A 25,781-nucleotide genomic window follows, 5' to 3' on the forward strand; every position below is an offset into this window, starting at 1 on the left:
CTATAGAACAATTTTGTCATCCCCAGAAAGTTCACTTTTGCCCAGTGCAGTCAGTTCCCCACATACACCCACCCTAGGTAATCACTGATTTGGCTTCCATTGCTACAGATTAGTTTAACCCGTTCCAGAGCTTCATGTAAGAGATTCTGACAGTATGTACTCTCTTGTCTGTTTTCTTTCATTCAGCATAATGTTTATTGGGATTTTTCTGTTCTTATTTGTACCAATAGTTCATTTCTATTTTATTGCCAAGTTGTATTTCATTGTCCAAATATACCATAACTTATTTATTCATTCCTGATGAGTAATTGGACTCTACATTTTTTGGCTATTATGAATAAAACTGCTAAGCATGGTATTAATACAAGTCTTTCTCTGGAAATACATTTGTTCTTGGATAAATGACTTGGAGTGGTAATGCTGAGTAATACGGTATTATGTAATTTTGCAAGAAACAGTTTGGTTTTCCAAAGTGATTGTGCCATTTACTTTCAGTGGCAGCTGCTTCAGATCCTTGCCGGGACGATTTGTTGTTACCAGTCATTTAAGTACTCTGTTAAGTATTGTGATTTTAATTTGCATTTCTTTGATGACTAATGATGTTGAACACCTTTTCGTCTCGCTATTTGTGTGTGTGTGTTTGTATCATTCTGCAAATATACATGTACTCTGAATACAAGTCCCAGGGTTTGTTATTTTGTCACGTGTATTGTGAATATTTTCTTCCAATCTCCCAGCCGGTGGCTTACTTCTCATATTCTTAGTGAAATGCAAGACTTTAATGAAGAGTAGAATAACTTTGACAAAGTACAGATTATCAATTGTTTCCTTTTTCATTTTTTTGGACTGTAAGAAATCTTTGCCTATTCTAAGCTTTGAGAATTTTCTTTATTTTTCTATAAGCTTTATAGTTGTAGCTTTTACATTTAGATCTGTGCTCCATTTCAAGTTAATTTTTGTGTTTGTCTTATGAGATAGAGAAGAAGCTTCATGTTTTTCCAAATGGATATCCATCCAGTCATTCCAACACTACTTATCAGAAAGACTATATTTTCTCCATTGAATTTGTCACCTCCAATGAAAACCAATTAACCAGCTTATGTGTAGATTTATTTTTTGCCTCTAGTTTCCTTTTAATGGAAATACTAGCTATCATAGTGTAAGTCATTAAACTGTATTTAGACATTGTTTTGCTATTCTAGATCTTTTGCATCATACCTACACATTTTAACACTATGGAGTTTTTGAGTTCATGGACATGCATTTTGAAAATTTTATTTTTCTTTTATTCTTATCAATATCATTTTTAGTGTATATCTTGTACATATTTTTAAAAACTTATTCTTAAGCATTTCATGTTTGCTGTTAATGGTATTTTCAATTACAATTTTTAGTTCATTGGTTGTATGTAGAAATAAAATTGATTTTTGTGTCTTGATCTTATATCCTGTAACTTTTTAAAGCTACTCATTATATTTAGTAATTATTTTGTAGATTTCTCAGAAATTTGCTCATATTCATGTTTATGAATATAATTATATCAATTATATAAAGATTACGAATCAATGATTACATCCTCTATTCATATAAACAGTTTTATTTCTTCCTTTACAAACCTTACTCCTTTTATTTCTTTTTCTTGCCTTATTCTAATGGCTAGAAACATCAGCACAATGTTGAAAAGAAGTTATAAAAATGAGTATTTTTGTCTTTCTTTTGGTCTTAGGGTGAAGGCCTTCAATGTTTAACCATTAAGTATATTAGCTCCAGCTTTTTTTGTGGTTGCCCTTAATTAAGTTTAGGAAGTACTTTCAGCATTTGAGTATGTCATTGCTTTGTCTATTGGCTTACATTATTTCTGAATAGAAGCCAGCAAATTTTCTTATCCTGGAACCCCTGAACAAGTGTCCACTTTTTTTTAATTTGCCTTTAAAAATATTAACTTTATTACCTTTTAGTAACTTGATTATGATATGCAGCTCATATGCTTACTAAACATTGCCTTGGGCACAGCAATTAAGCTTTCATTATACTTATCTGTAATATAGGACCCTGAAGATCTTAGAGGATTTTGTAAGGATTAATGGGGATGATAGATGTAAAAGTATTCTAAAAAGTTTATAGTTCACTAAAATGACTTCCCAATCCAAGAATGCTTTCAGTGAAAATTAAAATAATTTAAGTTTGTGGCTTTAGAAAACATAATTTTGTTAACCTTCTACCAAGTTACAGTTTTATTGTCAAATGAGTACGTTGCAGCAGACACTGACTCTAAATGTCCAACTGAAACAACTGAAATGCAAATTTTCTTGACTTGTTTTCCAAATAATATTTTATTTTATTTTTCTATCCATTTTAGTCTAAAAATTCCTTGAGGGTGCTCTTAATTCTTCATGAAAGAAAATATCAATGGTCCTATATAGCAGAAGTCAATGTAACTGTTATAATTTTCTCTTCAAACTGTGCATGTGAAACAGATTTGCAATTATGACAGCTAATACCACAGAATACAATACAATCTTAGAATGGGAACATTCTTTTACTGATAATCATTACACACTGACCAAAAGATTATCTGAACTTTGTAGAGTTCATTGTACTTTTGAAATACTTTCGTATGTGTGATCTAATCTATTCTTCAGAAAATACTCATGAACAGGTGAATGTACAAGTTCTTATTCCACATGGAAATTCCATGCATATTTATGAAGTCATTTAATATGAAATATTATTTGTTATAAGAAGGTAAGCTGTTTTGCCAAGATTATGTTTTATAAAACTTTGCTTCACTTTTTCACTTTTTATATCATTCAGTTGAGAGTTTCAGATCATTCTGTGTTTCAGGCTTCTTCAAAAATTTCCCTGTGAGCTTTCTCAAAGTTGGCCCATGAAAATGGACTCATCACAATAGTGCCATGGACTTGCAGAGCCCTTTGCTTAAATTAAATTCCATTTTTAAAACCTAGTGTTTGGTACCAGATGCAGAGAGTAAATTGACATCTCCTTTACCAAGAAGGCAAGGTTTAATTAGCTTTTTACCAAAGACTTATTATACATTTCACCTATACACTGAAAGAAGAAAATTATGCTTTTAAAAGCAGGATGAAAGTAGAGGTGCTACCCACAGCTGCTCTGGTCTCTGGCAAACCATTCTGAGGGGCTCCAGTTTCATTTGGTTCAGATGAAACACATGTTGCTCATTTATTGTACATGTGCCTTAGTGTATTTTGACATATCTGATTTAAAAATGTTACAGATGTTCCTCATTATTTTAAGCACTTAGTTCTTCATTATTTAAGAGCTCTTTGTGGCCATCTATAGAACTTGGCTATACACTAGCTCTTTGACAATATAATTAAGGGGAAAATTGGCTACCTTTAATATGTTAATTTCAGTTAAATTTCAGTTGCCATTTTGTGCTATAGCTAGTGAATTATGCACATTTAACAGGTGCTCTGTTATAATTTTTATCTGTTAATGCATACAAATCTTTTTAAAACATGTTCCGGATAATTTCAGGTGGACATGAAATTATTTTGATCCTAATGTCTGTTAGAGATTTGCTTTTCAATGTATGGCCTGAGATCAGGCAGCAATATTATAATTTGAGTACTTACTAGAAATGAAGACTCTCAGATCCTACTTTAGATCTGTTGCAACAGAATCTGCATTTTAACATAATCCCCAGGTGGTTTATATGTGTTATTTTGATAAGCATTGTTTTAGAGGAAGCTTTATATTAAAACTGTTTTATACACCCACATGCATATACATATGCGTCACACCTGAAACTATGCAGTATGCTATACAGATATTATAGAGTGTGGACTGGCCTGTAGATTGAATTATTTATTTTCTTATCATTTAATACAATAAAAAGAACCTCACCAATACTTTCCACAGCTGTTTTATGTCTTCCATGAATACGAAACCCCACATTTATTAGTACTGGTTTGCCACATATTTTCAATGAATGACATCTGAAGCAAACAGAAGAACTTCTAACTCCAACTTGAATCTTTTAGAATTCTCATGATTTTTTATTGTTTTCTGTAGCTTTCTAGAGAGTAAATTTACTGGTTGGATAGTAGTGTATTATATTTATTTATACTTACTTTACATGAAAAAAAAGCGGAAGCATGACTGTAAGACTAAAGCATTTAATTTCTTGGATAATGAATTTGATTTTAAAATTACCTGTTATCTATGGGTACCATGGGAAATAATCATATCTTAATTATTTACACTGTATTATATTTATTTATTTGTATATACTTTGTTACATTATCAGCTATATCTTAAAATGTAATACAAAATCAAATTTACATTTATAAAGACCTCTGAAATCATGCTGCAAAGTAACTCAATTCTTTAAAACTCAATTTTATTGGTCATCACTTTTTCTGTATGTATATTTCAGCAGAAATAAGCATAAGCTATAATTTTGATCATAGATGAAATATAATAAATAATACTATTTCATTTTATGACCTTTATTTGAAATCTATGACAACATAATTTCATATAGTTCAAAACTTGCTTAGTACATTGTCAGTATCTAATGATAAGGAGGTGAAAATTCTTCCCTTTAAAAAAAAATCTCTAATTTGTTACAAGCTGTTTATTTCTTTTTGTTCAGTCCCACCAAATAGACTCCTCCATAATCAACCTTGGGAAGTGAGATAAAGACCATTTGATACAATCTATTCAGAAGTCTCTGTTGGCACCACAGAAACACATCATTAGTTTATAGGCATGTAATACATTCCATGTTTTTATACATTTCTGCTGAAGAAACCCTTCAAAACTGTTAATACTAAGTTGAACATACATCTTATAAACAAATACTCTGATACAGTTAATGATGTGTTTAAATACACAATACAGTGGAACAGTTTGTCCCTGAAAACATACAATTGTGGAGAGGCTAGGAAAGTACTCTACACCTTCATATAAGCAATCGCATTGTTTAATTTTTCTTTTTTGTTTTTTCAAACTAGAGATCACAATGCAATTTAAATAGCCCTAGTGTCCCCGAAGAGCTACTGTGTGCTGTATAAAGGCTAAGTAATCCCTTCAGTGTCAGGGGGTTACTGTTCAGCTGTTCAAGATCATGAGATGATATCTCAGCACTCATAAAACAGAGGATTCAAAACACAGGGGCATACATGGAAGTACAGATCATTATGACAGTGGTGGAAGTTATCCGCAAGAAACGTTAACACCCTGGAGGCCAAAATAACATGACTGAATCAACATTTACAACTTGTGTTCAAGATTAAACCCAATATGTAGGGGAAATTTACATTGAAGCATCAATACTAACATAATAATTTTTACATTTGGCTCATTCCAAAAATATCGAAGACTTCAAAAATCTCTGGAATACCTTTTCTTATACATTTTAAATGCATAATATTTATTCTGTACAAAACAAATAACTCTCCTGAATTAGATACTTCCTAGAACTATTCATGAAATGTCAGTCCATTTAGTAAGGCACAGTATGAGAATAGCAGAGATTTCTTTAAGGTTACACATTTGAATTCAGAAGAATCTGGGGGTAATTTTGGCCCCTGGGATTTGAAAATATCTTCCAGTTATAATCTTTGGTCTGAACATTTACATGGTGGTTTCTTCCCATTCAAGCTCAACATCACCTGTAACATAATAGTAACATGTCACAAGAAAGAATTGAAGTTAACTGTTCAAAAGATTTAAACGTTTGTGGCAAAAACGCAGTGCAGATGGAAAGGCTATTATCCTAATTTGGATTTGAGAGGAACAAAAAAATTGATATATGCAGTAACCAAACATCTAAATATTTCAACCTATGCTTATTTTTGAATTAATGCTCATGTTATAGGTGGTAAACTAGTAAATTGGTACATATTGCTTCTGTTTACCTTCCATTGCATCCAAAGAGTCCATCTTCTGAAGTGCTGAATAATTAACAAAACAGATGGGCTGATTACTTCCCTTGCTTGATAAGAGATCCAGAATGCACTGGTATAAAAAGATATACTGTGCCTAGATACCAAAGAAACAGTGGTTAGATAAACGAATGCGGCGCAGATTTTTCTTATGAGGGGGGCTCTACGATTATAGTGAAAGGTAAAATTCATTCAACGAATGTTAAGGAGCTAAATTTAGAGGCACAGAATTAGCCATGTATATAAATGATTTTTACCATTGCAAACATAAGGTTTTCTAAATTGCTGTGATTTCTTGTAGCTTCAAGTTTTTAAAAAATACTTGTCATTAAATAACAAGTGTTAATATAATCTTTCTTGCTGTAATTATAAAAAGGGGCCAATTAGGTTATTTAAATGTGTTTATGAGTTTCCTTTTTTTCTTATAAATAAGTTTTCTTGTCAGAATGGCTGTGGAATGCAGATGTCAAATCTACTTTGGAATCTGTGAATGAGTATATCTGCATACCATCAGCACATATAAAATACATGGACAATTTGTCGAGCATCCCAAATTTGAAATACAAATCAGTTGGCTAAATTAAACATCCAGGTGCTTTACAAGGACTCCTAACATTTTATCTAAGAATTTGGGCTAAATTCAGTACCATCAGAGTTCTTTAAATTTATTCAATATAATTCTATAATCTGTTAGCATAACTGGGTTGAACTTTCCCCAGAGTAGCTAACGTTACAGTCATAGAAAATCACCCTCATTTTTACATAGGAAACATACCTGATGTTAAAGGAATACACCGAATGTTTAAGACTTTATATATATATATATATACACACACTGACAATTCATTTAAATAGGATGTCCTTTAAAGTGAGCATCTTAAAAGGTTATATTTATATCTATTGCTACTGTATCTCAAAACGTTTTTGGAACTCCTCTGTTGAAGCTGTCTTTATAACTTGTTGGTCATTATTAGGAATATCTATTTATTTGTGGATTACAAAATGTTTCCACAAACATCTCATCAGTGGAATGTCTGGTCTATGAGGACAGAACTCTGTCACATTCACTGCTATATTCCCATTGCTTGTTAATAGTACCTGGCACATAATAGTTGCATAATAAATGTTTGTTGACTTAGTCTCATTTAATTCTTATGGCTAGCCAGTCTTTACCATTTAAGGAAAGGTTTCATTTGGAGAACATCCAGAAGTCATTAGGGATCAAGTTATGTAAGTGAGGTCGATGATTGAGTTATGTAATTCAATTTTAGTAAGAAATGAAGTGTTGTTATAAAATAATAAAAAATCTATTGTAATTGCTAGTGAATTGCTTCTCAAGATAATTCTAAAAGAGTGTTTTCAAATATACATCATATCAATGATAACCGTGGCAGAAATATACTGACATGATATAATTTCCTTGAAAAAAACATCATTTACATTTATCAGTTCCGGTGTTTTTTTTAAGCCACCTTGAATTTGAAGTCACATTTAATATGGGAAGCCTCTGACTGTCCTGCTCTCATTTTCTCCACTGGAAAGAATGTGAGTGTAACTCCTGCCAGCAGCACAGGCTCAGCTCCGTGGGGCGGCACTACATTTTCCAAGATCCCAAGGCTCTGGTGTCTTCTTGCCAAAGAGGCAGGGAAGAGGTCAAGTCCATTTCTACACTAGCTAAATAGTCATGTGACTTCAAATTAAACTTTTCTGATGTTCAGTTTCTTCATCTGGGGGAATCATAAAACCTATGTTGTCAGATTTAAAGGACTTAACGTATGTAAATTGTCTGGCAAAAAACTAGGCACCCCAAGTATTAGTAATTTTTTTCTTCCACCTTAAAGAGCTCACATCAGTAAATTGCCAGGAGAACCAGAGCAGGAAAGGACGCATCCGGATCAACTCTTATTTGAGGCACTGAAAATACCTCAGGATATTGTCCCACTGTAGCTTATTCTTTCAGAAAGTCCTTTTAAATCTCTTGCTGCTGCTGTGAACTTTTTGGTAGACAGTGAGAGAAGTCAAAGCTCTGCCTGGGGCTGGGCCACGCCCCTCAGGTGCCCCTTCAGGGGCTCTATTACCCAGGTCCCCGCCTCCCCAGCCCTGTCCTGGCTACTGTAACATGTGCTGAGACAGCTCTCTTCATAGAATTTGGACTCACTCCCAGGTGCAATGGAAGAAAATAAGAAACCTATCTCAGGCAAGACGATGCTGGGTGTGTAAGGACTGGAGCAGAGGTGTGGTCACATTCCCTTTTCTCCTCACGTACAAAGGACAGTAAGAGGCATAACTTCTGCACAGGAACTCAGGTGAAAGAGAGCTTTGGAGGACAGCTTTTTAGCAAGGAGGGAACCCAGCAGGCTTGTCAGACATTTACTGCCTGCTGGGCATTTACTGCCTGCTTGATGTGCTAGATGCTTTCTCTTAATTAATATTGGTAATAAACTTGCAAAAAGTATAGCACTGCTATTTTACAAAAGAAAAAATGCTCAGAGAGGGCAATTAAAAAAGTTACAGAGCAAGCGAATATGGGGCTGGAATCTGAACTCAATTCTCTAACTCTGAAATCCATGCTTTTCCCATGCCCTTACACAACCTGCAACATTTACTCTGGCTGGCTAAATAAACATAATGTCTGAAGTTTATGGTGTACACTGAGTAATAAATCATGTGAACTTATTAACTGGCATTCTTGAACCCTCTTTACAAAGTTGAGTGAAGTTACCGAGCATGGCAAAAGTTTTTCAACTTTCTTATTTGAAGACTGACTCTAGACTCTAGAAGAAAACAATATCCAATCAGTCCCACCTTCTATCCTATCCAAGAGAACCAACCTATCTTGATCAATGTCAAGAGCATTCATCCCCAGTGCACATGTGTACACCCAGGAACATGGGAGGAATATGTTAAGTTTCTATTTTTCTGTATTGTTAATTAAAAATAAGAAGTTGAGTTTTAATAATGGTTAATTGACATTGGACACTGCTTAAAAGCCTTGGAGAAGATCCAGCTATGCATTTTTTTACAGGGTATACTGCACAATGAAAATGCAAGTTTCCTTCCTCAAAAATTATTAAATATTTTAAAGACAGTGACAGCAAACATTGAATCAAGCACCCTCTGGGACTACATGGGTTGCATACACATGAAGCCAACCCTCCTTCAGAAGTCAGATTCCACTTCCGAAATACTCTGAGGGAAGAATACTTCCCTCAATGGTTCTCTTTCAGCATATAAGGGAAGCATATGGATTGCATTACCTAGTTTTACTTAATGATCACAGAATTGATTTGGCAGAAAATGATTCCTACAAAGAAGCTATGGATTGAAGATATTTATTATGCAAGCTCAAATGAATGACAAGAAAGTGGCAGAGCTGACATTCTTCAAACACCCAGAATAATCTTACAGCCATACTATCAGGTAAAAACATTGTAATTAGATCTGACAAAGAGCTAGATCAACTTAAAAAATTATAAGTAATTTAAAATACACATTTAAAACCACTACTAAAATAGAATTATCTTGTACTAAGTCTGTGTTTTATCTTTTGAAAATACCTAATGATAATATGAAGCCATCAGAATTAGCAAGGTTTCAAAATATTTCTTATTTGATCTTTATCTCATGGTTTTCGATTTCTTATTTTGAAAGTTTTAGAATTTACATAATTATACAAGCTACATTTAAAAAATAAATATATATGTATTGGAGTTGAATGCCCAAACAGTTTTCCTGAAAGGGATATGCAATCCAACAAGTCTGGATGTCTCCTCGTCTAGAGCAGGATCTTTTAATTTACTGACTAATTTTAATATAAGTACAGTTCTGCATATTTACTGTGAGAAAATTTCTACTTGTGTAACATACAAGTGTCAATCCAAAGACACAGGTAGGAACATCTTGTATAGTATAGTTAGACAAATGGGTTTGAATTTTGGCTCTGACACTTACTAGTGTAACTTTGTGATATCACTTAACTTTTTGGAACACATGCTTTCGTATTTGTAAAGCAGAGCCAAGACCTACTCTGCTGGTTAGTCTCATTGGTGCTGCTTTATAAATAAAGGATTACAAGGATTAAATAAGATGATACAGGTAAAGGATCCCCTATAGCACTTGGAACCCACTAGACACTCAATGGGGGGTTTTTAGTCTTATCATACTGTATGATTTTTCTAATGAAAAAAAATTTAGGCATTTTTGTCTCCAAATCAAAGCAACAAAACTAACAACTCCAGGTTAGTTGATAATATGCCATAACAATCATTATTGTACTAACATGCAATAGGGATAAATATAGACAAGCAAATATGCAAAATCCCTTAGCTAATATTTTAAACTTTTCCTAATTGCAACTTTTTAGCATGTATACAAAAGAAATTCATTTCCTAAGCTCCCAAACTTGCCAAATGTTATAGACAAATCAGTTTCATGAATTATTTTTATGTTTATCAGCATAAACAAGTTAAGATGAACAATCCATAACAGTGCTGAAGGACGACTTTGGCACATGGACTTCTGTGCTATCACCTCCATCGGCTGCCTTCCCCAAGTCCTCCCACAAGGAGGTCTGTACTGCCAGAAAAGAGTGTGTCTGCTATGCGAATACAGGTTCAAGTCCATGTCCAGCCAGACTGCTGCCACTAAGTTCCTCTCATGCAGAACTTCTAGAGCTGACAGCCCACACAGTTTTGGACCTCTTACCAGGTTCTGTACCATGCACATTCTTTCACTCCTCAGCTCAGCTACTATTCCATATATGTCCACAAAATCATGATCATTTATATGCTGCGTTAAGTGGTCCAGAGCAATGAAAACTCCAGTTCTTCCAACACCAGCACTATAGGAAGAGTGAAATTACATGAATACCATTTAGCAAAAGGTTGTTTATTTGATGGTGATGAAGAAAATGACCAATGACAGCAATAAATTCTAAACAGTTTCTTTTCTTATTTGGAGGTAGATTTTTTTTGGATTTATACTGTGATGGGACCAAGACCATTTAGACAGAGCAAGATGATTGTCATTAATACTCTATCAAATATTTGAGTTTCTTTTAACCAGTTGAATTTTCCCTCTTTTTTCATATAACTTTAAGGACTGTGGTTGGGGAAGTATACAGAAGATCTTTAAAAATTATTTGAAATTCTTAACAAAAGGAATTTTGCATTGAACATATTTTTGGTTGCCCAAAGAAATGCCAAACATTAAACACTTTAACTGTTTAGCCCATATGGTGTTTCCTCTGCCTGTACTGATAGTCTCTCATGGTTTGTTTGTTTTTTTCACTTTCTTTCCCTAGAATTTTTTTCTACTTCCTATAGATAATAACACTGAGAAACGACTTGCTTTTAATAATTAGTTTAATACCGAAGGACAAGTATGTGCTCTATAGAAACTGTTAATTGGTAAACCTGACAAGATTTATTCAGCAATTCCCATTAGAAAAACAAGACTCGTAGGTACTTAAACAGTTAATATAGCACATATGTCTGAAAAAAAAGAGACATTCAAAAGGTCACCCAGTCTTAGAAATGTTACTGTGAACATGAAACTGCCTTTTGTATAATAAAGAAATAGTCAAATGTCAGCATTCAGCATTCTCCTGTGATTTGCCTGAAGAAGTAGTGAGCATTACAACATAAATCCGATTACAGGGACACGTAAACATACGCCCAGACACAGCAGCCAGTCACGACATCATTCCGTTCATTTTGAACGTCAAACACTGTCCTAAGCATCTGGAGAACAATGGTAAACAATACAAAGGTTTCTGGGCCTGCAATCATTAAATGTGTGAAGAATGAAATGAAACCGAAACCTTATTACAGTTTTGCAGTTCACACCTAGAGACGACCACCCGCGGGCTGGGTGGGGCGCGGTACAGTGTGCAAACCCGCCTCCACCCTGGATTGGCTGGTGCCGCAGTTTGAGTCTGTGGGACCTACTTTTTCACTCAGTAGCTTGAACTGTATATAAACTGTACAATCTGCAAAGTTTTTATATAATACTCAGTTGTGAAATTGGTTAAGTAAAACTAATATTTCTAACACCAAAACAAAACAAAACAAAACAAAACAAAAGCAAAGTTCTTGGACATAGCTTGTATTCTGAAGGATGGAGAACAGCAGCATACAAATAAGCAAGCAGGAATAGAATGAGCCCAGGGTCATGAGTGCTGCGTAGAAAGGTGAGTCAGGTTAAGGAAATAGAGGGAGATAGGGTAGGATAAGGTCGTCAGAGGAAGCTTCTCTGATACTGTAATAGCTGAAGAGGAACTTGAATGAGATCAGAGGGGCTCCAGGCGGGTGTCTGGAGAGGAGCTTCTTCGTCTCCCGAGAGGGCGGGAGCAGAGCAGATGGGGTGGGAGCACGTTCTGTGCCTTCAAAGATCCGGGAGACCAGCGAGGGGGCGGGCAGGGGAGACGAGAGAGGGGCCAGCGATCAGAGCCTCTGCTGGAGGGCTGGGGGCTGCACGTGAGAGGGCGGGGAGAGGGAAAGCTGTCCACCGGGTTTCTGACCCAGGCAGAGTGGACTTGCTGTTCACCAAGATGGGGACCACGAGGACTGAGTTTGGAGACTGAATCAAGTGTTTCAGACACACCAAATTTTCAGAATTTCGTGCTCATTCACGTTGTGCTGTTCAATTGGAAGTTCATTGTGTAAGTCTAAAGTGAAGGTGAGAAGTTGGGGTTGGAGATAAAAATGTAATGCTTAAAAATGATATTTAAAGGTGAACGTACTTTTTTTCCAACCTCTTTTATCTATTTAAATTACAAAGGAGGAGCTACACTCTTTTTGAGGCTCTAAGGGAGAAGTTACTTTACCTTCGTAATGGATTTTAGTGCCTCCAAGACATGGAGGCACTGAGGGCAACTACTGCCCTTAGAGTTTTCTTCATCAGTGATGATTAAATTCAATTGCTGATTTTAGAAGCACATATTCTATCTGTACTATATATTAATCTGTTAAAAATTTTATGTATCTGGACAGGAAATGAAATTGGGAGGGCATTATGAGGTTTTTACTTTCCGTTCTCTAGGCTTTTCAAATAGAAACTTTGTTCAGATATATTCTAATGAGCAAGCATTTATGTATTACTCTTATCATTTAAAAAATTTCAAAATATTCCTGGAAAAATATATCATCATTAAAAATACGTATTGAATTTTTTCCTCTAAATAAAACTAAAAACCTTGGATGAATTAATATTTTCTCACATATTTAATCACATTAATTATTGTATACTCCTAGAAAACTGATCAGTTGTTGGAATTATTATAATAATGTATTCATTATCAATGTTCCTAAAAGACACTATTACTTAAACTTTTTATTGCAGTAAAGATACATATGAGCATTTACCGTTTTGCCATCTTTAAGTGTACACTTCAGTGGTATTAAGCAGATTTACAATGTTGTTCATCCATCACTACTCTGTTTCCAGAACCTCTTTATTATCTCCCAAAGCAACTCTGTACCTATAAACAATAATTCCCCATCCCTATCTTCCCTCAGCCCCTGATAACCATGATTCTCCTTTTTGTCTCAATGAATTTACTTATTCCAGGTATCTCATGTAAGTGGAATCATAGAACAGTATATTATCACCCACGTTTTCTCTAATTTATACACTCCAATTGTTGAAAAGACTCAAGTTGAGATTTCTTTAGATACATCATATTAGAAAACATAAATCGTATTAATTTGTCCAGAAAAATCCTGATTCTAGACAACCTTCAGTTTTATTTCAGAAAGTATTAAATACCAATGAAAATAATAAGGGGAAAATTTCAATTTATAATCCTATTCTGTTTACCATGTTCAAAGAGCTAGGTCAAAGGAAGACATCTGAGTAGCTAGAGTTTGTAAAAAATTTTATCATACTTGGGTTGGTCACTTACTTTGATCTTTGTTTTAATAAAGCTCATTTCCTTTTACTTAGCCTTTGTAATTCAAATCTAGCAATTTGCTCTTACGAAAAAAGTTTAATTGTAATAGTAGACTAATGACAGTTGAAATAATGGGGGATTAATGCTTAGTCATTCAAACAATTCTTAAAATACTACGCATACACACACAGCACACACATCAATGAGGAGCTGAAATTTAAAAAAAATTAGAAGTCTTTGAGAGGCATAATCCAGTCACGATTTCAGGAAAATTACTGTATCAGTATTTAGATTTTCCCTTACTTTTAGACACTTGCATTACTTATTTTATTTCTGCCATCTAATCCTTCATATATCTTGATTTGTTATAGCCAATTAAATCTCTGAAAACTGAAAGCTGGAATGAATCTGCATTAACATTCTGCCAGAAAGTAATCAATGGTATCATCATAATAAAAAGAACACATTAAGTTTACAGACCATTTCTAATGTTTCATATGAGGTTCTAAAAATACCTTTCTTACCTGCAGTGAACAATCATAGGTGTGGTGTCCTGTGCTCTGCTTGCTCGGACCAACTTGACAAAGTGCACTAGAGGGGCACTGTTTTCAGGAACCCCATGCTCGGGCCAAGCAGTAAAGTTACACTGTCGAACGGTCATGCAATCCCCATGCTAGACAAAGTGACAGTTAATGGAAGCATGATTCAATTATTTAAGGACCTCAATGAAAGTGGAAGACAGCTCATGTCCTAGCTTTTGAAGGTGATCTTTTAAAAATGAATATTTACCAAACAGAGGGAACTGTGTTTCAGTATGTCCTGTAAGAAAGATCTTTTATTATTGCTAGAATAAATTACCTTTCAGTATGAATGGGAACAATAAGAAAGCTTGCAAACAGATGATGTTAGAGTATTTATATGCAAATGTATCATTTTGCAGCACTAGAATATATTTTGTAACAATTTTGACTCAAAATTTAAACACATTCACCGATTATTCAAAACACAGGTATTGAGTGCCTAATGTCAGAAAGTACAAGGATCCTTTTAGCATTTTCTGTGAGTATAGGCATTTATATAAACTGATAAAACGGGATCCTACACTTCTCTTCTGCATTGGTTCTAGATTAAACAGAAAATCAAATCATTCAGATGCAGGTAGAGATGAATGATTAGGGAAATTCCTGCTTTAAGTCAAATTCTACAGTTTCTTCATCAAATAAAATAAACCTAGTGATTTAGTTGTTTCCTCCTTTTTCTTCCCTTGTCTATCTAAGAATCTGATAATCATTTCATACAATTTAGCCACGTGATCTGGAATTAAGCACAGTGGCACAGAAATTGAAATAAAATACCAGTTCAAAACTTCTGTTTCGAAAATAATAGGATAGCATCGTTGAATATATAGATATCACTGCAAGGGATAGTTCTGGAAATTAATTTTACTTCAGACATTTAGAACATTCATATTCACTATTGTGTTGCCCTCCCCTGCCTTTTTTTACCCTTTCAATTTTCAAATCCCTGATGGTCCAATCTATTTGAACATCCTCCATCAGCTTTGTAATCACTATATCTCCAAAGACGGTAACTGGTTTGTGGTCCTCTGGCCAATACTGATGGCATCTGATCTGTATTCAGAGAAAATCACCAGTCATAAGAACCATTGTTAAAGCCAGGCAGAGAAAGACAAATACCATGTGACTGTGGAATATAAAAACAAAACAAAACAAAATTAACAAAATAGCAGGAGACTCATAGACACTGAGAAGGGACTGGTGGTTACCAGGGTTTGGGGTGGGTGGTTAGGGAAGAACAGGGGGATAAAGGGGCAGAAGAATTCTCAATCATACTGCAGGTTGGTCACAGGGAAGGTAGTTCAGAATGGAGAATATAACCAGTGATTCTGTAGCATCTTCCAATGTTGAGAGATAGTAACTTGCACTAGTGGGGATGAGGATTTAATATAGGTAACTGTTAAGCCACTGTGTTGTGTACTTGAAATCAATATGTAGATTGTATATCAACTATACTTCAATATAAAAGGACCACTGTTATATTGATACTAAGTTATTGATACACAGTTATTGATACTAAGTTGAAACTGCCTTTAGATGTCCAGTTACTGATGACTCACAGTATTAGATGAAATTGTCATACATATATTAAAACAGTTGTAAAATAACATTTGTGAAAAGATTTCCAAATAACTTACCCGCCCTTTTTCAAAACACTGTGTTAGCATTACCAATGTTTTGGCTCTGGTTTCCCACACCATTCTCCAAAAATCTCCAACCGTTCCTGGTAATGGACCTTGAGTAGCAATAAATTCATTTGGACATAAGTAGCCCTAGAAGGATAAAATTACAACACTGCATCATTATTTATGTATGTATAGTATTTTTTAGCTTTCTAGAAATATATGAAAAAAACACTAGTTGTAAAATGACCTAATATTTTTAGTTATTGTACAGTTTTGAATGCTAACTAATACATTTCCATAATTTTAATCTCACAATGTGATACACTATACAACTAATTGCTCCTAAAATTAATTCTAACTTCAAATAAAACAGTGAAAACTAAAAAATAACAATGATAGTGATAGCAGGCCTTAATCAAGTGCTCAGTTTATGAAAGACAATATGCTAGGCAAATTATAGTTAATATTTCCATTTGTTTATTATAAAAACCTTGTGAATTAGTAGTTTTTAAAAAATTATCCTCACAGAAGAAGATACTAAAGGGTTGTGCAGGTATTTTCATATTCTTCCTTCAAAATATTGCCTACCTACTTAAACAATGGCCTCAGTATTTATTCTGCAGACCTCTGAACCAAGAATAATGTGGAGGTAATATAAAGGTCATTTAATTAATAGAGGCCTCGAGATTTGTCTCAGCTCTACTATGGCAGCTCTTAGACTTTTTATCAGATTGTTCTAAAACTTGGTCCATTCACCTGGAATACAGGCATGCCACTTGAGCAGTATCTCTGGATTTTTCTTGGAGAAAAGTCCTATATAAATAAAAAGGTAGTCATGGAATTACATCTATTCTAAACCTCAAAGTATTTTAAGGAATGAAGATTAAAGGTAAAATTCATTTTTAAATTGAAATTGTCTCAGTGGCCAAAGAATATACAAGAATAATGTGCATTTTAAATTTCAAGGGACCCTAAAGTCTAATCTAATCAGTTTATTTCACTTTAATGAGGCACTTGAGTGATTTTCTAAATCATAGTGCTAGCCAGTGATAGTGTCTGGGATAAAATTTTTGAGTCTCTCAAATACACTAAATGCTAAAACATTTCTGATGGGGAAGACTTCATGGTGAGCAGATCTGAAGGGAAAATTAGGAATTCATTATGGTTGTATTAAACTTGACATTCCGATTAAATATTCAAGCGGGAATATCATGAAGGCAATTGGGCATATGAGCTTGGAACTCAGGAACAAGTCTAAACTAGAGACATGAATTTGAAAGTAATCAGCACATATATCTTATTTACAATCAGGGGAAGGGATGAGTTTGGAAAGACAGAAAATTCAAGGATTGAGCTATAGATAATTTCAATGTTTGGTGGTCAGGGAGATAAGAGAGAACCAGTGAAACTGAAATGAAAGATCAAAGCTGTTGATGGAAAAATCAAGAGAATGGTGGGTCCAAAGAAGTCAAGTGAAGAACATGTTTCAAAGGTCAGGACAATTGATAGTAATTGATTTGTAAAGTGTTTTTCCTGGGCATTTTCATTTCACCTTTTTAGGGATTCAATGTGTTTTGGTACTATTATAGTTCTATCAAATGGGAACAAATAGGATGTTTCTGGTGTTACTACAAGCTCATTTGTATCATGCAGTCTTTAATCTTTAATCTCTAGTTATGGTAAAAAGTTACAGTCATGTTGTAACTTCAGGCATCTCAGGTTGACAGGATAGTTTTGAGGGTCTGGCCCCTTTCTTCTGGCCCCTTAACTAATATTATTGTTGTTAGCTCTCTTGAAAACATTTCTAAACTCATTTGTACAGTGAGTGGCTGTTTATAGGGAAGCAGTATCTCTTTCCTCCCTACCTCTCTCCCATAGTCCTTCCTTATTCAAAAATTTCCAGGCTCTTCATGATTCCCAGCTTCAGGAGTAGAATTCCCAGGAGCAGAATTCCCAGGAGCAGCAAGGGCAGAGGAATAAACAAATACTAATCTAGTTATGGACTCTGGCCTGGAGGTTTCCAGTCTTAAAGTACATCCTTCAGACCACCTCCTAGTCCTTCCCTTTCTCTTTCCCAGACTTCAGATTTTTCTTTTTCCATCTGAAGGTGAGTTATTTTGCTTTTTTCCCTACTTCCTTTCCTATTTTTCTCTTTTCCTCTAGCTTCCAAAGAAATAGGAATCTGGAGTCCATTTGTAGATGGCCTCTGTCTTCTGCTCTTGGAACAAGAGTTCATGAACTTTCAGGTGGAAGTGCCATGGAATGAAATTGTGTAGTTGGGGGAAACTGAGGTGTTAGACATTCTTTCTGCAAAGTCTTCACTCTCTTTGAGGTGAAGACTACCCCAGTTTGGGGATGGAGAAGAAAGGGCCATTACAGTATCATGGCTTTGTCTGTTCCCATCTGTTCCTGGCATCCCAAGCAAAGGAGATTTCCTGTAAAGTAAGAGCAATATAATATACTGCCCACTTTAATGCCAACACTGCTTTAATGTAAAGTGCTTTCCATCTGGGCCTGCTCATCATGCAGCTCAGTAATGATTATGCGTATCATTACATGTGGGTCATAGTAACTTTGTTATAAGATTTATTACAACATCACTTGATGATAGCAGCACATGTATATTCAGACTTCTTAGTTTATTGCTTGTCCTGCATTATCATCTTCTCATGGTTGTCTCCTGACAACCTCTAGCCAAGGGAACACTGGCGGTTCACAAATATTCTTTTGTTTATGTGGTTCAGTTACACCTAAAATTGTCTGGTTTCCTTCCTAACCATATTCATATCCTATAATGTCACTCCATATCTAGTTGAACGTTAGAGGATATAAGCTATTCATTTGTACCTATTTATTGATGAAAAAAGTGGTACAAATCAATAAATCACTGATACAACCATTTGCTCTTGTCCTGTTCTTTGGTATCACAAAACATGATCATTAGAGCACTGATTAAATTTAAATATCTAAATGCATATATGTATCATTCTGTATTTCAAAATAAAAGTCCAACATGCAACAGAATGAGGCTACAATGAAAATTCATAAGTGCAAAAGTTTACCAAAATCCTTAGAGAAGAATTCTATTTTTGGAGTCAATTATCTGATAAATGAATAACTTGTGTTACCATAACAGTAAGTTTGTGTGATTTGCCAAAACAGATTTAGAGTTCTAGCATAAAAATGGGATGAAGTTCAAAAGATGCCTTAACTTCTCCAACACCCCCTCACTTCTTCTAATAAGAAATCTTAAATTCCCATTAATCAGTTCTTTCACAATAAGACACAGTATATGATTGCAATTTCAGAATTATTATGAACCAATACAGAATTTAGAACAGAAGCTTTTTTCCCTCTGTAACAGAGGTATGAAGGAAATGGGACACACGACAGGCTGTAGTTGATGTCGGGGAAAGGATGGAGCGTCACAGAAGCAGAGCCTCATGGGACCAAAGGCAACGGCAGCCCTGGCTGAGAACCATGCAAGGTCTCTGGGAGTGTGGGTGGCAGAAGAAACTCTCAGGTATTTGTTGGGCCACCATAACTTTGGTTAACTTTGCTATGTATTAGAATTGAAGCCAGTGGGTGGAAACAAAAGGGAACAAATCTTGTTTTTAGAAATACCTGTGTATTAGAGCTGCTCAGAGAGAGAATCATCTGCCTTAGGAGGAAGTAGGTGAACCAATGCCAAAGGAAACTAACATTTGATTACAAGGAATTTTTGGAAAGAGTTCCAAAGTGAATGGTTGAATTAAATACACCCAAGGCAATTTCTACTCCCAAATTCCATGACTGTGTCAACCCTAGTGGAGGTCTTGGGTGCATGTAAGATTTTTATGTAATTACAATAGCGACAAGCATTGAGAGAACAAATGATCCATGGAAAAGAAGAGGGAGAGATTCCTAAGACACTTTGGTTTCATTCAGTTTTCAGTCCAATGCAACAAGCATTTATTATTTACAATGTGCAAGACAGCACACTGCACATGTCACAATTTACCCCATGTTTGTTTATTTAAGATGTTTATTGAGTAACTGCAACGGAGTGTGTGTTCTAAAAGTAGCTGAGGATAAAAAGAACATGGCATCGTAGTCCCCCTGAAGAAATTAATATCTAGAAGGGCAGAAGAGCACATTAGGTTTTTATATTGTACGGACATGACTGTTCATTTGTCTACTTTTTCTTTGAAAAAAGAGATTGGTAGTCCTCATTTTGTATAGAGCATATGTTGGCAAACATATGAAGTAGTAGAAAGACCAGAAGATATGTACCTTGAAGTCATACATCTGCCACTTACTGGTGTAAAGATAGTTGGTAAATTGTAAACTCTATTAGAAGCCTCCATTTCCCCATCTACAAAATGGGGGTACATAGTGTTGTAAGGAACTGGCACATTAAAATCCATAGAGGTTGCAATGAATTTCTTGTTTCCATAGTCTTGAAAGAGTAATATAACTTCAGTATTTATGTTTTATAAAAACATAAAATATATAAAAAATAGCAACTTACAGAAACATAGCTGGCATTAATATAATCTGATCCTGGAATACCAGCATCAGCTATCAGCTTCACTCTGTTATTATTATCTAGAAGCAAATGTAAGAAATTAATACTAATTGCATTTTCAAATTGCCATTACCTTTTTACTATTAAAGAGTAATTAAAATACAAAGAACTTCATGATATAACATCGAATATTACATATGGATATAAAATTAAAGTAGAAGTTCCCTCTTATTTCTACTACCCAGAGACATTGACTATTAATATGTTCTTGTATTTCTAGAATTTCTAGCATATTCATAGAAAGTTAACCATAAATGGAGTGATACACACTCTATTATCCAAATGTGTTTTCATTTACCTATCTTTCCATGTCAGCTTAAACAAAGATATAAAGCTCAGTACTTTAAAAAACCATATGTCATTGTTTGAATATACTTATTTAACTTTTCATGATGACTTAAATTCATTTCATCTTGTTACTATAAAATGATGAATAAACATAACTGAACTTTTGCATATATATTGAAATGTATTTGTAGACTGTATTACCAACATTAAAATTCCCAAATCATATTGTGCATCTCAAATTTTGAAAGCTATTGTCAAATAGTTCTCTAATTATATCAACTCATTCTTAGAACGAAAGTGTTTGAAAAGTGAACATTTCCTCTTACTTCACTACCACAAGATATTATTAAACATTTTAATTCATGATCTTTTGATAGAGACAAATTGATGTGTTACAGTATTTATTTTTGATATCCTTAAATACAAGTGAAATTGAGCTTCTTTGCCTGTGTTTTATCCACTTTAATAATCTTTTCTATTAACTGCCTTTTCATAGTGCACTATTTTTCTTTTTAAAAACTATTTTATACTAAAAACATATTATAGGTATTGAAATTTTCCTTTTACTTTGTCATTTGCCTGTGATTCTATCAATCAGTTTACCTGTCTTGCCATACACACAATTTCTATTTTTTTGTAATCAAATTTCTCATTATTTTTCACTGTGGCTTCATTATGGCTTCTTGTGTTAGTTATACAAAGGTGTTTGTCACACCAGTATTCTTATTTTTACAAATTCATTGGAACTCTAATGGAACTTTTCTGCTTCTGGTTTAAGTATTTTGATTTTTGATTGATGGGGACTCTTTTTAACGGAATGATGTACAAATCTGTCTTTTATGTTTGTTGCCATTTGGAATAACAAACAGTCCTGGATTTTTTAACATTCCACCCTTCCACCTTATTCAAAATACCACTTTTGTATTTAGGTCTATTTCTGGACTATTTATTCTCTTCTATTAATTTATCCCTAATCTCTCTTGAATACCCAACTGGTAAAATTAGATATCCACTACCCATTACTTTTCTTCAAAGAAAAGTATCAAAAGGTTTTTTATTTTGAGGATTTTTACCAAGTTGGTATTACAATTGGGAATGTCCAGTACTAATTTTAACTAGAACATGGAAATGATAGAAAATATTCATTAATACTTAATTATTTTGAAGTTTTTTTTTTAATTCAATGGAAAGGCATTCATTAGTGGAGAAAAATGGGTAAATGCATTTGGGTTTGAATTGCAGATGATCTACCATACTAATGACCTTGGGTGAATTGTTTAGCTTCTCTGCTCCTTCTTACCTCAGCTATATCATTATAATACTTATTTTGTGGAATCCTCTTGGGGAAAAATTAAATGAAAGCTTAAAGAAATTATAAAACTGCATAGAACCTCCTTACGACTTAAGTACATTAGATGTCAAAGGATTTCGCCATATTGTTAGTAATCATAATGATCTGCTCAATGTTTTTAAATTTAGAGATGGGGATTGGTTAAGCAAATTTATGCAAAGGATTTATGTCCCTCCAGTTCTGAGTTTGGTATGATCTATTTTAGTGACATTGTGGCTAGTACTGTAAGAAAGGAAGGGAAGCCATCAGGTTGCTATTAACTCGATATGCCTGCTTATAACTACGTGAGTCAACAACAAGCTAAACTTTTTTTCTCGGTGTTGGAGCACTTGTGAAGGTCATCCTGTCCTGTCAAACAGGTCTGGAAATTTCTTCTGCAAGCATTTGCTGCTAATTCTAGCATCTTAAAGCCCTGTAAGTTAATATCTTCTAAAATGCACTACGATATTTGAAATCCTGCTTCCTACATTACTCAAGGGAAACAATGTATTTCACTTAGCTGGCTCAGGTTAAAATTCAGACTCTATTAAAATGAATTCATTCTCTACAGGGGGTAAAATGACATTTCTTCAGCTTAGTGGCTTTTCTGCAAGCACAACAGTGGGAGAATATATATAGTTGAACATCTCATTTGCTTGTTCTTTGTGTGTGTGTGGAGAGGGTGGTGGGAGACAGATATACTTGTCCATAGAGGTGGCTTTCTGCAATGTCACAGCCTGTTACTAAATCTTATTGACCCAGAAAGTTAGCAGCTTTTAAAAAGAAGCAGTCTATTGACTACTAACAATTATTAGAACTAACACATATTGGGTTTCCATGTTCCAGTACAGGGCAGAGTGATTTAGGGACTGTTTCATCTAATCCTCATAATAACCTTATAAAGTAGAAACCACTGAAAAATGCATCTCGTCACATAGGTAGTTAGTAGGTAACAGGACTGCAGCCCAGAAAGTTTGATTAGAGCCCAGATGTTCTTAGCGTTTTCACTGTACAGCAGATGGAATATATTAGTTGTATTAATAGATTATACTAATAACATACTTACGTAATACAGAATTCTACCTAACAAAATTATTTTTTATAGGACCTCTTACTCTTTAAGAGGACAGCTAAGAAAAAGCTTCCCCCTAGAAATCTAGTAAAGGGTACTGAATGTAGATGTGACATATTATTTGAAAATTTTTTCTATACATAAGTTTTCTGTACTGGAATCAGGAAGAAAGCAGAAAACAATTGGACATTATCCATTTGATTTTCAAAGGTGAAAAAATGCATGCAGTGCTTATATTATTCCAGAAATCCTTCATTTACAACATAATTCCATCATTCAATTTTTTTATTCACCTCAGTAAAGAAGAGTTGGAGTAATGATACTTTTTTAGTTCTTCTTGCTTTAAGGTTGTTTATTTAGTTCCATCAATCACTCTTATTCCCTTCTTATCCTATATGTAATAAGTAGTATTGTCTGACGTAGCCATGATGTGAGTCCAGAAAATAATGCACTGAGATCTTAATAATAAAACATTTAAAGGTTAAATTTAGCAAATATCTTTCTAAGCTCTCGGTTTTTTAAATTAGGTACTCTTTGGTCTTTGGAGATAAGTTAGACATATTTGATTTACTTCTTTTATATTTACTGATATTAATTACTTCAGCCAAATATATAATTGTAAATAAATATTAGGTAAATGAATATTAAATATTCTATTCTAACTGTCATTCAGTCTGGTGATAGCATTTATTTTCATGGAATATCACTGAATAAGCATGAAGCAGACAGTCTGGAAGAAATTTAGGTATAGATGAATACAGAAACTTAAGAACTTCCACATCTCTTAAATGTATGCATTCAACACAGGTCAACTCTCCAAAAGGGAAAACACAGACCCACTGAGAAAAGTCATGCCATAGAAATTTAGAGATAGAATACCAACACTCCTGATTTCCTACATCTTCTTTGTGAACTTGCCCTTAAAGTCATTTACTTATGATTTGTTTCAGGAGGGATTTCAAGTGATTAAAGCTATGTGTATTTTTATCCTATTTTAATTCTTGGGAACTAACAAGATTTCATCAGATCACTACCTCCTATTTCATGTTTCTCTAAATTTGTTTACTTCATGACTCAACTATCCTCCAGTTCTAGAATATCAGAATTTGGTCTATTTCTTTCTATCCGTATCCTTTATGATTATATCTTTCTCTAAGTTCACGTTGTTCTAGACAGAAGAGTTCATTTATAAGTATGGAACTTTCCCCAGTACAGTTTGAAAAGGCATAGAACATAGGAAAGAAACAGATATTAACTCTAAAATTAGGAGTATTTTAAAACTCTAAATTTTGAAACAATATTGACAATACCTCAGAACATCACAAAGTTCAGTCTTTTTATTTTGGAAAATAAAGTGTAATTGAATTAGAATATAGGTAGTAGGAGCATCTGATCAAAAATGTAATATCAAACATATAGCTAATATTAACAGAGGAATGTTACGTTTTTCCTTTCACATCATTGCTAATTCTTAAAACAATAAAGGGTTTCTTCTCTTATTGAGTGACAAATGAAGACATGTTTACTATCATAAGGAATAACCTTCCTCTCCTATAAAACCAATCCTGGTAAGCATACATTTACTCTGATCCTCAAGGAATATTTTGCAATGCGTTTTTTTTATATTCCATAAGAAAGCATTACCATGCTCTTAAAGAGAAACTGATGCACAAAGTTACTTATTTCCTTTCATTTGAGAACCAGGTCTGTTAGGAAGATGTTAGAGAGGTCCCTTACTTGGGTTAAATTACAAAGTAAGAAACTATTAGGTCTACAGTTTCTTGCACCTGTGGAAGTGGAATAAGCTGAAAACCATTGACTTCAATAAGCATTAACAAAGCAAAAGAGATATAGTTTGAAAGTTGCTGCTTATAAAATGCATGATTATAATTCAATTACTATGTAATAAAATATATTTAAGAAATAAAAAAATGCTAAGATGCATTTTGTGCTTACTTAAGAACATTTCACAGTTAAGAACAGAGACAATAATGGACATACATGGTTTTATGTTTGGAAAGCGGTTTTTTGATCGGTTCCAAGGCAGATCGGCATCCGTTGCAGAAAGATCCTGAAGAACTTTTGGTAATTCCTGTGGAATGAAGTCATTGCAAAGTTTAGATTTATTTCAGAGGTATAAACCAGAAATTCCACTTAGTAAAAACTTTTTTTTTTATTCTAAGCCCTTTTACTTTTAAATGGAAAACAACTAACTGTGAAAACAAGGTCAAATTAACAGTAATAAACCTATCTTCATTTTCATTGTAAATATCCTGAGTAAAACTGGCCAAGTTGAGCTTCACTCTCTCTGGGGTAATTTCTTTTTACTTTGAGGAGCTCTAAGTTGTGGCAACCACATTAGTGACCCTTTTCCATGCTTTACTAATGGTTTCTTCAGATATGCTGCCAGTATTATTTAATGTTTTAATGTCTACTTAGTAGCAGAAGAGAGTTCAGTGATTTATTTTTTGTTTTTTCTCCTCGGGCAGTGTGATTT

The 25,781-nt window shown here is 34.1% G+C and overlaps 1 protein-coding gene across 1 annotated transcript in view; it reads right to left on the bottom strand.

The window, feature by feature from the left end:
• Positions 1-4,205: 4,205 nt before the first annotated feature.
• The window catches only part of PTPRQ (protein tyrosine phosphatase receptor type Q), a 198,873-nt gene continuing 177,297 nt past the window's right edge, over positions 4,206-25,781 (bottom strand). Inside the window, exons 39-46 of the mRNA XM_073214156.1 lie at positions 25,286-25,376; positions 20,538-20,614; positions 16,040-16,174; positions 15,330-15,455; positions 14,349-14,497; positions 10,638-10,773; positions 5,907-6,030; positions 4,206-5,660 (exon numbers count right to left, since the gene is read on the bottom strand). Of these exons, the coding sequence (XP_073070257.1) occupies positions 5,623-5,660; positions 5,907-6,030; positions 10,638-10,773; positions 14,349-14,497; positions 15,330-15,455; positions 16,040-16,174; positions 20,538-20,614; positions 25,286-25,376 (876 nt within the window). The 3' untranslated portion in view covers positions 4,206-5,622. The remainder of the gene's footprint in view (positions 5,661-5,906; positions 6,031-10,637; positions 10,774-14,348; positions 14,498-15,329; positions 15,456-16,039; positions 16,175-20,537; positions 20,615-25,285; positions 25,377-25,781) is intronic.

Source organism: Manis javanica, chromosome 10, assembly GCF_040802235.1.
Source record: "Manis javanica isolate MJ-LG chromosome 10, MJ_LKY, whole genome shotgun sequence".
Taxonomy (NCBI): Eukaryota; Metazoa; Chordata; class Mammalia; order Pholidota; family Manidae; genus Manis; species Manis javanica.